We start from the raw sequence: 16,137 nt of genomic DNA, 5'->3' as shown, positions 1-16,137 counted from the left end.
GTAATTATTTTTATATAAATGAGATATTTAATTTACATTTTTTTTATTTTCATGAGTTATTTGTTTTAATTTAATTTTTTTAGAGTTTAAATAAAACAATAAAATATTTTTAGAATTTTTTTAATAAAATGGAAAATTAAAAAAAAAAGATTAGAAAGAAGAAAGTGGAATGTGTAATAATTAAAAAGGAAAAAATGGGAAATTTGTACGGTATTCTCGCTCTCTATCAAAATCTCGCTCTCGCTCTCTCGCTCTCTCAAACTTTCGCTCTCTCAAAATCTTGTTCTCTCTCATAATTTCGCTCTCGAATTTGATTGGGAAATTTAGTGGCAAAAAGAAGGAGATTCATTAGCTCATTATTTAGTTGCTAAGATGACAGAATCCGTAAAAATTATTCAACAAACTTTGGAAGGAATTCCAGGGACCTTATGAAAATTTAGAAATACGATCTTTTGATAGGGAAAGGTAGGGAAAGGTCTCCGGAATGATAATTAAACAGACTCAATAATAATATTAGAAAGGGCATGGTCGAGGGTTCAAAGTTCGAGGTACAAGTGAAAAGAAGGTCGAGGGTTCAAAATTTGACCTATGTAGGTCAAATTTTCAACCCTCGACTTATTAAAAAAAAAAAAACAATATTTTTACAAATAATTTAAAAATAATAATATTTTTCTAAATAGTTTCTAAAACGATATTATCTTTTTAATTTTTTCTATTTTTTAGTCCAAATTTTTATCCGAATAAAGAAAAACGAAAACGGAATTTAAAAAAAAAAAAAAGAAGCTCATATTAGTCCAGCAGCCCTAATCTATCAACGTGTTCCACGCCACCGTCTTCTTCACGCCATCTCCTCCGTTTCAGCAGCTCAGTGTCACCGCTGCTTCTCTCCCGTTCAGTACTGCTGCCGCAGCCTCCTTCCAACGGTTTTGGGCCGATTTTCTATCCTCTTTGTTGTTACTGGTATTCTCTCAATCTCCACCTGTCTTTCTTCTCAATTGAAAAAAAAAATTAGGGCTTGTCTAATGAAAGAATGGAGGAGTCATTTGATTTTTTTTTTGCCCAATAAAATAGCCAAATAGCAATCTTGCGATAAATAGGGACGTGGTTTTTGTTTGCCTGTTCCAATTCGGACGTGGGTGTACTGCCATTTTCATTTGTTGCATACGTTTGTTCCCCTCATTTGAAGCCCGTCATCTGTCGCACTCATCGAAACACAATTGAATAACGGTAGAAGCAAAGAAATGCGCCTCCCTCGCTCATACGGATCTTAGGCCGTTCGATTCTGTTTCTATTCTCTTGCTCGCTTTCAGAGTTAAATTCTCAACAATTGGATGTATTAAACCGTCATTTCTTCTTATTGATTCATCCGTTTCTTTTCCAAGCTCACTTCGATATTTTGGAGATTTAGTAGTGGACGTCGAGTAGTCGTCTGCCCATGCTTGCTTTGTATTTATATGTTTTTTTTTCTTTCAATTTTTAGAATTATATCATTTGACGTGTTCTATGCGCATATATGTGTTATGGATGCCATAGATTTTGTGTAGATAACGAAACAACAAATTTTATAGAAAAGTGTCGTGATTATCCCATTAGACACTCACTCATGTTGGTGGAAGAAAGAGAAAACTCTGGGGTTAAGTAGGACTTCTGGGATGGTTTAGATCCCAACTCTCTTATGTTCCCAATTTCCATATCTTTCTTCTTAAATGTGTCTTTTGGCAGATAGAAATTTGGTTATCTTACTTTCACGTTTGAAAAGTTATTCTTGAAGCAAAAATGTCCGTATCACCAATGCATTTATTCGCCTTTTCCCAATAAATCTATTCTACTAATTAACTAACATTTTTGCTCATATTTTTAACTTGTCATTGGTGGATATCAATCTGATACTGATAAGTGCCGGTAGTTCTCGTTATTTTAAACCATGCTTGGTGTATGCACTAAAGATCCCTTTGTGTCGTGCAGCTTCTGAATCATCATGTCTTGGTGCACAATTGAATCTGACCCTGGTATACATTTGTTTGGTCTCTGGTTTTCCTTATTTATTTAATTCTTATGTTCATGCTTTTCCAATTTCTCTATTTTAACGTTTACCTCTAGATTACATATTAGCAAACAAGTAGATAACTTGCTGTATAGCATTCTTGTAGAAGTATAATGTCTAATTTATTTTTGTAGTATTGAAGTAGTCTTAGAAATGGTTTGTATTGTAGTTATGAGTTTTCAATTGAATTAAGAAAAATTTTGGACCATGTTGTTCTCTTTCCAGGTGTCTTTACGGAGCTTATTCAACAGATGCAAGTAAAAGGCGTTCAAGTAGGTTTTATTTGGATGCCAATGCTGTTTTTTATCTGTATGTCATTGACGTGCTCTTTTGGCCAATATCTCTAATTATGCATGCTATTGTTATATGAAGATACGTATATTAGATGCCTCAATTGGATTGAAGAAAAGTTGGCCTAATAGAAACAGACTTTACATAACTTTGCTTCCTTTATTTGATTTCCTTGTGACTGGAATTGGGTTATAGTTTATACAGACATACAAATTCATCAAGGTGGATGTGATTATTGGATACTTTGTATGGAATCCAAATACCATATTAAATTGAAGAGTAACATACTCTTCTATTAATGGAATTGGAATACTTTGGATGGAATCCAAAGCCACATAAGGACACTTACCGATTTTCATAATTTAAGTGGTTTTGTGGAAGATTTGGGATGAAAGAAATGCAAGAATCATTCAGTATAAAAGCAAAACTTCAAAGGACATTGTAGACTCTGCCATCTTTAATGCTTTGTTTGGTGTAAAGATATACCGACTATAAAAAGCAATAGTTTTTCTTTCCTTATTGCAAATTGGAAATATCTTTTGCATTCCCAATAAATGGGCCCTTTTTGTTTATTTGGTCATCTTTGGATACTTCATTCAATTAATAAAATTGTTTCTTATAAACAAATGAGATAAAGGAAATCAAGTCTATAATTTAATTTACAAAGGAGCAATTTATTTGATCCCCATATAAGGAAATATTCCTTTGGATTGTACAAACAAAAAACAACACACTTTGCTAAGGCTATAGGTTTGTCTTTGTGATCCTTGTATTTTTTAGCATTAGTTTTTTTCATTCCCTTACTGAAAAGTGTCGTATCCTTTTTCAAAAGAAAAAAAAAGTCGTTGAATCAAAGCATAAGCTCATTGAAAAAGGGGAGTTTGGCTCAGACCCATCAACACTGATTAAATTTTATGATGAGTCTTTTTTTTCAACTCTTTATCAACTTTGTTGGACATTTAAATTTGATTGAGCTATTTTTCGGGGAAGGGAGAGCCTTGAATTCCTTGTTGGTTGAATGAGACGTTGGATGGGTTCGAAGTTGCTTGATTCGTCCAAAGAGAGGTTGGGGGGAAGAGCAACTCTTGTTTCTAACATGGGTACTTGAAATAAATGGAATATTTCCTTTTAGAATTGGGAGGAGGGATGTGAGGATATGGAGCTTGATCTTTGGAGGGTTCGTGTAATTCTTTCTTTTGTATCTTGGTTGATCCTTTTCCCATTGGTATATCGGTTTTTTCAGTGCTTTGGAGGATTAAGATCCTTAGGACAGTGAAGTTCTTTATTTGACAGGTTTACACAGTCGTGCTAACATGATGGATAAGCTTAAAAGGAAGTTGCCTTCGCTGGTGGGTCGTTTTGCTGTATTCTCTGTCAGAAGGCGGAGGAAGATATGGACCATATCTTGTGGCATTGTGATTCTGCTAGTTCTGTATGGGATTCTTTCTTTCCCTCATTTGGCATGAGGGTTGCTCATCACAGAGATGTCAATGGCTTGATTGAGGAGTCTCTTCTCAATCCTTCTGGTGGGGAGAAGGATCGTTCCTCTAGTGTGCTGGGGTGCGTGCCATTTTGTGGGTGCTGTGGGGGATCATAATAGTAGGGGTTTTAGAGAGGGGTGGAGAGGGACCATAGTGAGGTTTGATCTCTCATCGATTTTCATGTATCTTTATGGGCTTTGGTTTCGAAAACTTTTTGTAACTATACTATAGGGATTATTTTGCACAGTTGGAACCCCTTCTTGTAGAGGTGGTCTATTCTTTTGTGGGCTGGTTTTTTATTTTATTTTATTTTTTTCATGTCCTTGTATTCTTTCATTTTTCTCTCATTAAAAGTGGTTATTTCTTTATATAAGAAAAGGGTACTTGAAATGACCCTTTTAATGGGAGCTCATCTCAATCTCTTCTAGTGGTTAATACAAACGATGAAGCTTGCTAGGTAAGTTCTCTTTCTTGCCTTTGGTGCCTTATCCTTTGATTGTTGGCTTCTTGTCGGGAGGGGAGGGATCGTTTTCTTTTTATGAACCCAAATCTTTGCTTCTAGCCATAGGTGTGTTGGGAAGGGGGGAGGGGCAGTTGGAAAGGAAGAGTCTTTTTTCGTCTTTGAGTTATTTAAACCCTTTCTTGGTTTCTGGGTGTGTCTTGGCTTATTCTTTGACTTTTTCTCTGGGAGATTGGTGGCCTATGCTTGATCCAATGGTTAATTTTGTGGGTGATGGGACAAGGGGAGGTATGGTTTTATCCAAAGGGCTGGTTGTTGGCGAACCCAATTTTTGTTCTAACTCTTTGGGTTTCTTGTTTTCTCCTAGTAATGGGGTTAAATAGTATTGGCCCTCATTTTTTGGATTGTGGAAAGCTTTCCCGTTATGAGAACGAGGTTGGGGAAGAGATTCTCTTTCTTCTTTTCCAATCTCAATGACCTGCTAGAGCATCCTAAGCCATTTGTTCAGGGTGTAGATTGGTGTCCTATTTGTGAGAGGGGAGGAGACGAGTTGGTTGCTCCATTTACTTTGGAGGAAATAAAAAAAGGGAGTGAAATGAGTAAGTCATCGATCCCAAATGGTTTTTCATTGGCCTTTTACCCAAGACAATTGAGATTTTTCCCCCCTTTTGGAACAGAAACAACTTTTCATTGATGAAATGAAAAGAGGCTAATGCTCAAGATACAATGATATACAAGAACAAAATACAAGGACATAGAAACTTAGGATCAGTAAGTGCACTTAGATATCTCAACTAGGTTGGTACATCTTTAGCACCTTCATCACATCCATATACAAAAGAAGTCCTTGAAATTATCTTGGGACCATGATTACATAGAGAAGATAAAAACATTCCAATTAAGACAAATATCCCGAACAGATTAATTTTCAAAGAACTTTGACTGGGAGCTCCTCGACGATGCTAGAAACGAGTAGAACCAAGACGGTCTACCAAACCGAGGGCTTATCATGAAATCGAAAATCTTAGAAATTGAGGTCTTAACTGCATTTGACCAAAGAATTTGTGCTTTAGAAGACAGCAATAGGCCAACCAATACTTGGGACATGTTTTCTCGAAATGACTGTCCAAAAACCTAAGATAAGTTGAAGTAGGAAAATAACTTCCACCGGTACTTGCTTGTATGGGAGCAATCAAACAATAGATGCTGTAAATCTTCTCCATTTGCCAGATACAACAGGCAAATAGAAGGGGATACATTTTGATTACTAAGCTTATGTTGTAGAGTGGCCGAGCAATTTAGTGTCCCAAAAAACAGAATCCAAATCAGCACATTGACTCTTTTGGAACTCTTGGATTTCCAAAGGTCACAATATATTTCTATCTAAAGGGGAGGAAGAATTTAAGAATTTAGTCAAAGATTTTACCGAGTACCTTTATGAGGAATCCAAAGACCATACTCGAGCATATGAAAGAATGAGAAATTAGATTGTTTTCTACTTTACATAGAAGCTGCTGAAATTTTACTATTTTCTCATCTTTTAATTGTGTACGGAAGATTACATCTTGAAAGGGGAGTTGGAAGGTGTGTTCAAATAGTTCTTTATGAGCACTATTTTGAACAATTCTATTTCATAGATGTTTGTTTGCCTCATTCCCCTAACGGGAAAAGCTAATAGGCTTAAGGAGTTTAGACCAATTAGTCTCATCTTATCACAAATGTGTACAAAATTTTGGCTAAGGTCTTGTGTAATAGTCTTAGGAAGATGCTCCCTTTGACGATCTCTGAGTCACAAGGAAGCTTCTATTGTAGGAAGACAGATTTTAGATCAGGCTCGTATTGCCAACGAGACCATTGAGAATTATAGAGCCAATAAAGAAGTGATTTTCGAAATTGACTTTGAGAAGGAGTGGAACTTCTTGGATAAGGTTTTGGACAAAAAGGGTCTTGGTATAAATGGAGGAGGATTATTTACTTCACAACCATATGTTGGGGTTCTTTTAGACTATGTCTGGACTTGAGATTAACATGTCAAAATGTCAGATTATGGGGATCAATTGCAATTTGGTTCCCTTTCCCACCTCCTAACTTGGTCTCCCTTTTGGAGGGTAATCCAAGCCATCGCTTTTTGAGAGTTGACAGCTGAAAAGGTCATGAGGAGATTGGCCTCGTAGAGAAAGAGTTTTTTCTCTTGGGAGACTTACTTTGATTTGGTGAGTTTTGAGCTACATTCCTATATAGTATATATTATATCTCTCTCTTTTGACCCCCTTGCACGGTTTGCAAAAGCATTAAGAAGTTGCTTATGTGGGATTTTCTTTGCGAAGGGATGACAAAGGGAAAAGCCTCACATTTGGCTAGTTGGGAGGTCCCTTTGCCTTGTGTTTCCTCATTTGGAGGGATTCTCGTATAAGTTCTTTTTTCAACATTTGTTGGATTCCTTTCTCGTCAAGGATGTCTTTGATATTTTGTGGAGGATTAAAGTTTTGAAGAAAGTGAAGTTTTACTCTTGGAAAGTTTTACTTGGTCGTGTGAATGCTATGGCTCGACTTTCGAGAAAGATGCCTCTGTTAGTAGGTTCATTCAGTTGTATTCTTTATCGGAAGGCGGAGGAAGACCTAGATCACCTGCTTTGAGGCTATGAATTTGAGGTCTGCTTCAACAATCTTGCTACTGTTGGAGAGAGCTCCTCTTCCTCCCTCCCAATTCCTTACCCTTTCCTTTGACCTTCTTCCTTTCGTCCGGCCACTTTCCTTGCAAAATCGATTAGTCCCCATCTTCCTTACTACTAATTAGTGTATTCAGTATAGGCGAATAATGGAGGTAAAAAGTTGTTGCATTTTCGACCATTTCTTATGTATGTGGCAAGATGGTAACGAATTTTGGGTGGAAGGTATGAAAAGAGGCCAGAAAGTTTTCTTATCAACGATTATGGCACAATGGCTCCACACTAACTTGAAAAGGCTTTTGAGTGGTTCGACTTTTGTGTTCTTCTTACTTAAGGAAATAGTAGATCTAAGTGTTATTCGCCTTGCTAAATTTCGTGACAAAGAATGGTGGTTTGTAGAGTGTGCGGTATGGCCTTTAACAGGAGGAAGGAAGAACATCCACATCCCTTATGGAGATGGAAAATCCGGTTGGCAAGAATTTAAAGAAATGGTTAGCTTTTGTATTAATAGCCCCTTGGAATCCCGTCCAGATGGAACTTCAAATATTAAAGAAGCCATCAACAGAGTTGATCACTCCACCAAAGTTATCCTTGAGCACAATTTCCAAAGGGAACATGAAAGAAGTTTTGCAAATGTGGTAAAAGGAAAAAGGAATTTAAAGTTCTCTGCCCCAGAGTCATCAATTATGTACATTAACAAGCAGTTGTAGTTCCCTGTTTTAGCGATGGTAAAACAGAGCAAGGATTCCTTTTGGGTTCAGAAGAATTATGATGTCTTTAAGGAAGATTTTAACAACTTATGGATCATTTCGAAGTTATTTGTGTTTAATGAATGAAAGGAGATGAAAGAGGCCTTCCAATCCAACGTCATAATCAATCCCCTATTTGCAGATAAAGCCTTAATCAAAGTTGACCAAGGAAATTTGGAGGAGTTGATCAATGATCTGGGTAAGTAGCAGTTAATTGGTCCTTATCACTTATTATTTGAAAAATGGTATAAGTTAAGACATGGTAGACCTTCAGTTATGAAAGGTTTTGGGGGATGGATATCAATAAAACATCTTCCATTAGATTACTAGTGTAGACGCACGTTTGAAGCAATTGGAGCTTATTTTGGAGGCCTTGAAAGAATAGCAATAGAAACTCTTAATCTCACAAATTGCTCGGAAGCTAAAATTCAAGTTAGAAGAAATCTCAGTGGATTCATGTCGGTGACGATAGAAATTAAGGATGAAAAATGTCGCAATAGTTTTTTGAATTTTGGGGATATTGAATGTGCTGAAACTCCCAAAATAACTCTGGCGATTTATTTGTTAATAATTTTTCTAATCCAATAGATTTAGTTCGTCCGAATCAAGTTATGAAGGACGAACGTGGCGATATTGAAGGTATGGAATCAGAATGGTCTTTCCTTGTATCCACGCAGTCCAAACCGGAGTACTCAAGAAACTTGAACGCGTTCTTGAAGAAGGATCATTTGCATACGATGCAGACAATGAAGACTTCCTCGTCGATCAAGCCTCCCTCAACAATGGCTGGTGTGAACACTTTAGAAGAATGTGAAAAGTCGCTTTTAATGAGGAAAGAGAAAGTTTCTGATGATTTGGGTTTCAAGGACAACTCTATTATCATAATCCCAAAAGCTAGCCTAATACATTTTGGCCTTTATTATATTAAGTGGGCTTGTCTTATTTCAACACACTAATTTGGCTATTAATTGGGCTTAGTATACTCTTTGTAGTCTGTAGGGAAAGAGTGTTATTATTGTTGTTTTAGGCCCATCTTAAAGCTGTTTGTGAATGAGCTAGAAGAAGAATATTCCTCCACTAAATCTGTTACGGGAGGTAGCACAGGATTGGTTGGTTGGTTGAGGTATGTCACCTGAATTCGTTTCTCCTTCCAGGGATTTTATCGTGCGTAAAGTGGTCCCAGCTGAAGAGTTTCTCCTGGTGTAACGAAAGGCTAGTTGATCAAGCGTTCAGGAAGAGTTTCTTCCTCATACTTAGCATGCTTCAAGCTTGGTTCTAAGCCGCCCACATCTTGTTGTGACTCCCAAGGTTACATTTGGTGAGGACACATCAACCCTACTTAGCTCCACTCCAACGCCTACCTACTTGGTGTTTGTGTGTCCAAGACCAATCCTTTGAGATTTAGACTTTCCGGAGTGCGAATGCCAACTCCCTCACTAAGGCGTTCAAGCATGCTATATCCTCAAGGCATGTGTTTTCCTTGTTTCTCTTAGGGTTCTTATTGTAGCTTCCTCTTCCATGGTTACCCCAAGCTTTAATCTTCCTTTCCTTGGGTTTAAATTGGCCTTTATTTATCCCCCCATGCATCCAACATACTCCCTGAGCGTCCAACCTTCAAGCTCTAGGGTTCTACCTCCTAATTAGGTCATTTGCTTTCCAACTCTTGAATTTCTTAACACTTAGCTAAACTTTCCTTCTCCTCTCCTTATTTAGACCAACGCATGCTTCACTCCTAACCACATGGTCCCAACCCATAGAAATTTTTCTAAGTGCCAATGCTTCCTTCAAAGCATGGTTCAGACACTTAGCCAAAATTCTACCTTCTAAATTTCCAGCTTGGGTTCCCATCAACTATTCTTAACTCCAAGACATAGCAAAACTTCTCCTCCAAGGCTTGTATTCCAAGCTACTTCCTACCTTTTAAGGAATTCTTAAGGGTGAAGGTGTTACAATAGAAGAGCATCCAAGTGCTGCGCGTTCGGTTAGCTCAAACACTAACGACATGATAGCGCACTCTGTTATGGGACCTTTGGAGTGAAAGAAATAATAGAATTTTTAGGGGTGTGGAAAGGGACTCAAACAATGTTTGGTCCTTCATAAAATTTCATGAATACCTATAGACTTCGATTTTAACGACTTTTTGTAATTATTCCTATGGCAATATCTCACTCAGTTGTTACCCATTTCTGTTTTGGGGCTTTGGTAAGCTTGATTTTGTGTGCTTTTATTCTTTCAATTTTTTATCGATGAAAGCATTTGTTTCTAATTTTTTTAATTAAAAGAAAACTCATGGTTGAAACAACTTGTACTCTTTTATTATTAGGTCATATTTCTACTGAACTCCTATGGCCTATGGGAGAAGCAATTCTGACGGCTGCTCATTTTATTAATAAGATTCCAACCCTGTTTTCTCACAATCCATTATTTGAGTTTCCTTGGGGGAGATGATATATGTCAAAAGGAATGTCGTTGTTTTGATACTTGAACTAAAAAATTATATGTTTCTTGTCATGTATTTATTGAGCATATTACTTCTCAATTCTCAACTCTCACACCATGACCAACTCTCAACTAATGTATGCAAACAAGTTATTAAGTCAAACTAAGAAAAAAATAATCTATTTGTGAGGAACAACTTCTAGATATAGAGCTAATTACATGGGAATTAAGGGTATGATTGTGGATCTCAAAGGATTGGCTAGCCAAGTATGAGAAGAAGCTGGCTATAATATTTTCTAATCCTCCCTCAAGTTGGATTGTAAATGTTGGTCATACTTAGCTTGGATCTGAAATCTTCAAACTTATTAGACAATTGGACTGGGGAAATATTCGGTAAGGTTGTCAACAATCTGTAGGAGTGTAAATGAGAGCGACAGTTGTTGCTACTTCTCTTCGATGATTTGTCTGTCAATTTTAATGTGTTTTGAATTCAACTTCAACACTTCAGGAAACCACCATTTTTCTTTTACTTCACTATGTCGTTAAGTTTCTCCACGCATCATAGTTGTAGTATCTAGAAGCGCATCTTTTATTGACTATTGATCCTGCTGGATTTGCTAAATTTCAATATTTTATTTGTCAATCTTTTAAAGCATAAACCTTCTCCTGGAGTTTTTTTGTGACATGTTGGTATATAGTAGACAATCTGTATATGTTTTTGCAATGGATTATTCATGAATTGGTGACCTCGACAATTTGTTTATTTCTTGGTATCCTTTCTCTTTTAACGTGTCAACAACATATTTCCTTATGGAGACACTTGCAGCCTTAAGAAACCTTGAAATCTCCATATGAAGGAAGTATTTAAGATTTTCACGGTCCTTTAATTTCAAATTCAGTTGACCAAAGAATTTTGATTCTAATCTCCAGTGAGGTTGCAATGATCGATATACACAATGATAAAAACTAGTTTCCTTTTTCAGAAATGTTTGTCAACCAGGATAGTGGTTGGTCTTTATAGGGAATGACCATTTCCTTTGACTACTCTAATGAAAATTTGAAATCGAGTTTCCTATAATTACTTGAAGTTAAGACCATTATATACTTAGCCTATAATGGCCTCAAGTAATCTTTCTCCCTTTTTCCTCCCTTCTTTCTTGGGAAAACCCATTGGTATTCTCTTAAATACTCCTAGGCCCTCGTGAGAAGAAATATTTTTAATATCCAATTGATAAAAGGGCATCTGGGCCTCATTGTGAAGAAATGTTTTTAATATTCAATTGATAGAAGGGCTAAGCATGGCTAATGCAAGGGTAGAAACACTCCTAATGATAATTTAGTAACAAGCGCAAAGGTTTATGATGTAGACTACAAATCTTCGAGAATTCTGGAAGGAAGAGTATTATTCAATTGTTATCCATACGTGAGGGGAAGACTCCTATTTATAGAGTTTGAATACAGGTGGGGAGTAAAAAGGGACTTAACCTGTACTTTTATCCAATGACCCAATTTAACCCCTTGCTACTTACATCATTCTACCCCTCCAAAAAGAAAACTTGTCCTCGTGTTTGAAAAAGAAGAAGAAAAAAATGAAATAATTAAAAAATAAAATAAACTTGTACAACGGAGTATGACCAAACCGACCTCCTACATCTTGAACAAAAATATTATGAAAAAAATCCAAGACATAAAATTTTCATCAAGTTCATCAAGACTCCCGGTGTTGTAGGTGTTCAAATACCCGTTGACCAAGTCAGTATCTTTAAGCAAAGAGAAGAACTCCTTGCTTAGTGAATCAATAGCCTTTACTGATTGTACAGAAAGAAAGTTCTTCCAATAGATGTCATATCCACCAAAGTTCTTCTCAACTTCTTGCTTTCCCCCATAGGGCCGGATAATAACAAGGTCATCACTATGATTTTGTGAAAATTTGAATTTTGCAATCTCTACAACATCCTTCTTCTTGAAGTGGCGTCAGAAAAGGATCTCTCACATTGAAATGGGCAACAATGATCAAAATTGGTACTATTGGGAGCATAGTCAAATAACGACCTAAAACATTTAAGATTTTCGCTCCTATCTTGATGTTCTTGCAGCATGGCCACTCGATTTTGGACTCGCTGTGGGTTGCCTTGATGTTCTTGAACATTTGGTTGAAGGCCCATTTGATCTTGTAACGATTCTTGAATCGGTGTTGTTGCTCATGATTTTCATATGAAAACCGAGAAAAACCTTGCCAACCAACTTCTTCTTTCTTTGATGTTTCAGAATCAAGCCCAACCACATTTTCTTGATCTTTATCCTTGTTATTGGACATCTTCCTGAATCCTCTGGTTAGTTGTTCTAAAGCTTTGTGCATTTCCATCATGGAGGCTTGCATTGTCGCCAAATTCTCAGCAAGAAGTTGAATGGACTGCTTCGCAATTACTGACCTTTTGTTGAGAGTCCGTGGAGAGGAAGAATATGCTTCCGCATCAGTTGGGGGAGAGAGGTACTTGTGGGTGCTCTTGACATCCATCAGGCCCTTTCACAAAGGCGTATGATACCGATTTGATGTAGACTACAAATCTTGGAGAATTCTTGAAGGAAAAGTGATATTCCATTGTTATCCATACATGAGGGGGAAGACTCCTATTTATAGAATTGGAATACAAGTGGGGCGTAAAAAGGGAATTAACCTATATTTTTATCCAATGATCCAACTTAACCTCTTACTACTTACATCAGTTTATGTAAGGGGCCTAGTTAGTGCTATTAGTATGGTATTAATAAGGGCATAAGGCTAATTAGTTAGTAGTTAGTTAGGGTATTTGGTTATAAATAGAGGGATGGGGATTGAGGGAAGACAGACAATTGTTAGTGATTTAGGGTTGGATCAACATACTCAAGAGGGGGGAGGGTTGAAGTGCCTTAATACTTGGTTTATCTTGCAATATACTCTCGATCATAATTCTAGTTAGGAGGTGTCCTAACATCCTAGTGAAACTAAGTTTAGTAAACAGTGCAAAGGTTTATTCCATGAACTAACTATCCAAACTGTAGAGGCTGAAGAAAGTTGTTTTGCTCTTTCGCCATTTAAGTCCCTGATGTTGCTCACATAAGGTTTGGTGGCATTTCTTAAGGTGAAAGTTTTGTAGTTTGTTTGAAGGGCTTTGTTATGTTTTTGGTTACCGCTTCACATTTTTATTCTCTGGTTAAAGTTGAGTTCGTGAGGTATCATCAAGTCTCTCAGAAAGTTTTAGCTTGGAGGACCCGGTTGGTGCTGCTTTTGATTGGCTCTTCTTAACAAGGCTTGTCATAGCCTTTTACTGCTATTCCTCCCAAGTCTTCTGGCCATGGTTGTTTAAGTTCATTGCCTATCTCAGTGTAAGGGGAGGCTTCCGAGTTGGCACCTTTCTGGTCTTTTTGGTTATGTTCCCAGCTCCCAGTAACATCCGCTTTCATTTATTCTCAAAGTTTCTTTAGTTCTCTTGGCTATTACTCCGTTCTCTGCCAGATGCTCTGTTCTTTCCGCTTTTTTGTTCTTTGGGTGCTTGTATCTCATTGTTCTTTTGTATCCTCGATTTAGTCTTCTCTCTTTTGTTCTTGTTATTTCGATTTTTCTCTTTCTTCCTTTTGTATTTGTTTTTTGTACTTTGAGCTTTTGGCTCTTTTCACTATATCAATGAAAAAGTATTGTTTCCGTTCCAAAAAAAAAAAAAAAAACTGTAGAGGCTGAAGGGGAAATGGGGATCATCACTTGAGTGATGCATCCTTTATTTGAGTGGCCCCTTGAGGTTGCTCAACTTGATGGTGTCTAGCAACTGCTGAACTCACCTGGCCTCGCATCACTTTGAAAATGCTCCACTCCACCTATGTTATTTTTAACATTGAACTTGGACATAAAAACCTTATCCAAAAAAGCTTGGACACAATAAGATCAAAGGGCTTTTGGGTAAAACGAAAAACAAGGTCATTGTATGATTATTTGAAATACTAGATTTATATAGGCACTAACATATGTCATGAACTCCAAAAAAAAAAAAGAAGAAATATATGCATGAAATAGGCAATGATCACTTTCATTTTCTCATGATGTGATTGTTCAGGAGTTCAATAGACTTGGTGTTTGTAGTTATTTTTTGGAAAGAGAAGTATATTTTTTACGTGTGTTTCTCTTCCATAATTCTTTTATTTCCATTAGGGTTAGGGTGTTCTAATATTACATAGCTGCTTTGAAAACTCTATTTTTTCAGGTTGAAGAGTTGTACTCGTTGGATCTCCACTCTCTTAACAATATGAGGTATGTATGGTGTTCGATTTTTGTGTCTGACATTTTGTAAATAAGACAAATGTCTTTTAATCTATCCATTTTCAGGCCTATATATGGGTTGATATTTCTATTCAAATGGCGTCCAGGGGATAAAGATGATCGTCTTGTTATTAAGGATCCCAACCCAAATCTATTTTTTGCGAGTCAGGTTAGCTTTATGATATCGAACATGGAAGATTATTTATCAAGTTATAAATAGGAACGTATAGCTTGTTTTGCTTACTTTTTCTTACTTCCAGTCCTTTTCCCTTGTCACAGGTAATTAACAATGCTTGTGCAACTCAAGCAATCTTGTCTATTCTGATGAATTGCCCTGATATTGACATTGGCCCAGAATTATCCAAGTTGAAGGATTTTACTAAGAACTTCCCACCTGAACTCAAAGGTTTGGCTATTAATAATAGCGAAGCGATACGTACAGCCCACAATAGTTTTGCAAGGCCAGAACCCTTCGTTCCTGACGAGCAAAAAGCTTCTAGCAAGGATGATGATGTGTACCATTTTATAAGCTACTTACCTATTGAAGGGGTACTTTATGAACTTGATGGGTTAAAGGATGGACCTATTAGCCATGGCCCTTGCCCAGGCAGCCAAGGTGACCTTGAGTGGCTGAAGATGGTTCAACCTGTGATTCAAGAACGCATTGAAAGGTACTCACAGAGTGAGATAAGATTCAACCTCATGGCCATAATTAAGAATAGAAAAGAGATGTATACTGCCGAGCTTAAGGAGCTCCAGAAGAAGAGAGAGCGCATTTTGCAGCAGTTGGCTGCCTTGCAATCAGAAACACCGTTGGAAAATAGCAATAATGAGTTTCTAAACAAATCTCTATCAGAAGTAAATGCTGGGATTGAGGGTGTTACAGAGAAAATCTTGATGGAAGAAGAAAAACTCAAGAAGTGGAGAACTGAAAATATCAGAAGGAAACACAACTATATACCCTTTTTATTCAACTTCCTGAAGATTCTTGCGGAAAAAAAACAGTTGAAACCCCTTATCGAGAAGGCTAAGCAGAAAACTGGTGGCCCCAGGTGAAGTTTGCTTGTGGGTTATTGTTGTATTATTTTTGATTTGTACTTTACCTTTTTGGTGTTCTTAACTTACGCAATAGATTATCTGATCGTTATCAACTCCTCGTCTCTGGTGTCACTGAGCGCAAGGATCTTTTTAGAGTTTTTTTTTTTTTTTTTTTTTTTTTTTATGTACTTTGATGATCTTCATGTTTAAACTCTGGTGGGAAAAACAAAAAAAGACACTATACATGCTTTTATTATATTAAATTATATATAAAAAGAAAACACTCAACTTTGTTCCTTGTTTCCACAGTACCCTTGAATTTTAAATTTTTTTTAAAAATTGCATTAATACCCACAAACTTGACTCTTTAATTTTTTTTTTTGTCAGGACAACATTTTGTATTTGTGTTACTTTAATAAATCAAAGTATATTTGATAAGTGCATGAACAAATATAATTTGTATTATATACCGAACAATTTACAATACATATTTACATTTTTTGATATACTAGTTTGAAAAAAAATATCCATTACCACATTTGTTCTAATGAAGATATTGTTGGTCTTTTGGCGATTCAAACTACTTTATTTGTTGAGATTATTTAAGGAGACTGACTATGATCGAAGATGATATTCCTTTCTCGAGTTTTAAGAGGAGAGTTCTATTTTGTGATTT

The 16,137-nt window shown here is 36.6% G+C and overlaps 1 protein-coding gene across 2 annotated transcripts; it reads left to right on the top strand.

The window, feature by feature from the left end:
* Nucleotides 1-680: 680 nt before the first annotated feature.
* UCH2 (Peptidase C12, ubiquitin carboxyl-terminal hydrolase 1) lies at nt 681-15,763 on the top strand. 2 transcript variants are annotated; one of them, XM_039033183.2, is made up of 6 exons: nt 681-960; nt 1,966-2,009; nt 2,270-2,316; nt 14,368-14,414; nt 14,490-14,592; nt 14,703-15,763. In XM_039033183.2, the coding sequence occupies exons 2-6, from the start codon at nt 1,979-1,981 to the stop codon at nt 15,477-15,479; spliced, it is 1,005 nt and encodes a 334-aa protein (XP_038889111.1). In that variant the 5' UTR covers nt 681-960; nt 1,966-1,978; the 3' UTR covers nt 15,480-15,763. The 2 variants fall into 2 exon arrangements, with proteins under 2 accessions (XP_038889111.1, XP_038889112.1); XM_039033184.2 differs by having other exon boundaries at nt 819-960; nt 2,270-2,353.
* Nucleotides 15,764-16,137: the final 374 nt, after the last annotated feature.

The sequence above is a fragment of the Benincasa hispida genome, chromosome 6 (assembly GCF_027475165.1).
Source record: "Benincasa hispida cultivar pf3 chromosome 6, pf3_genome.v1.1, whole genome shotgun sequence".
NCBI classification, from domain to species: Eukaryota; Viridiplantae; Streptophyta; class Magnoliopsida; order Cucurbitales; family Cucurbitaceae; genus Benincasa; species Benincasa hispida.
This window is presented reverse-complemented; position numbering and strand designations above follow the sequence as displayed.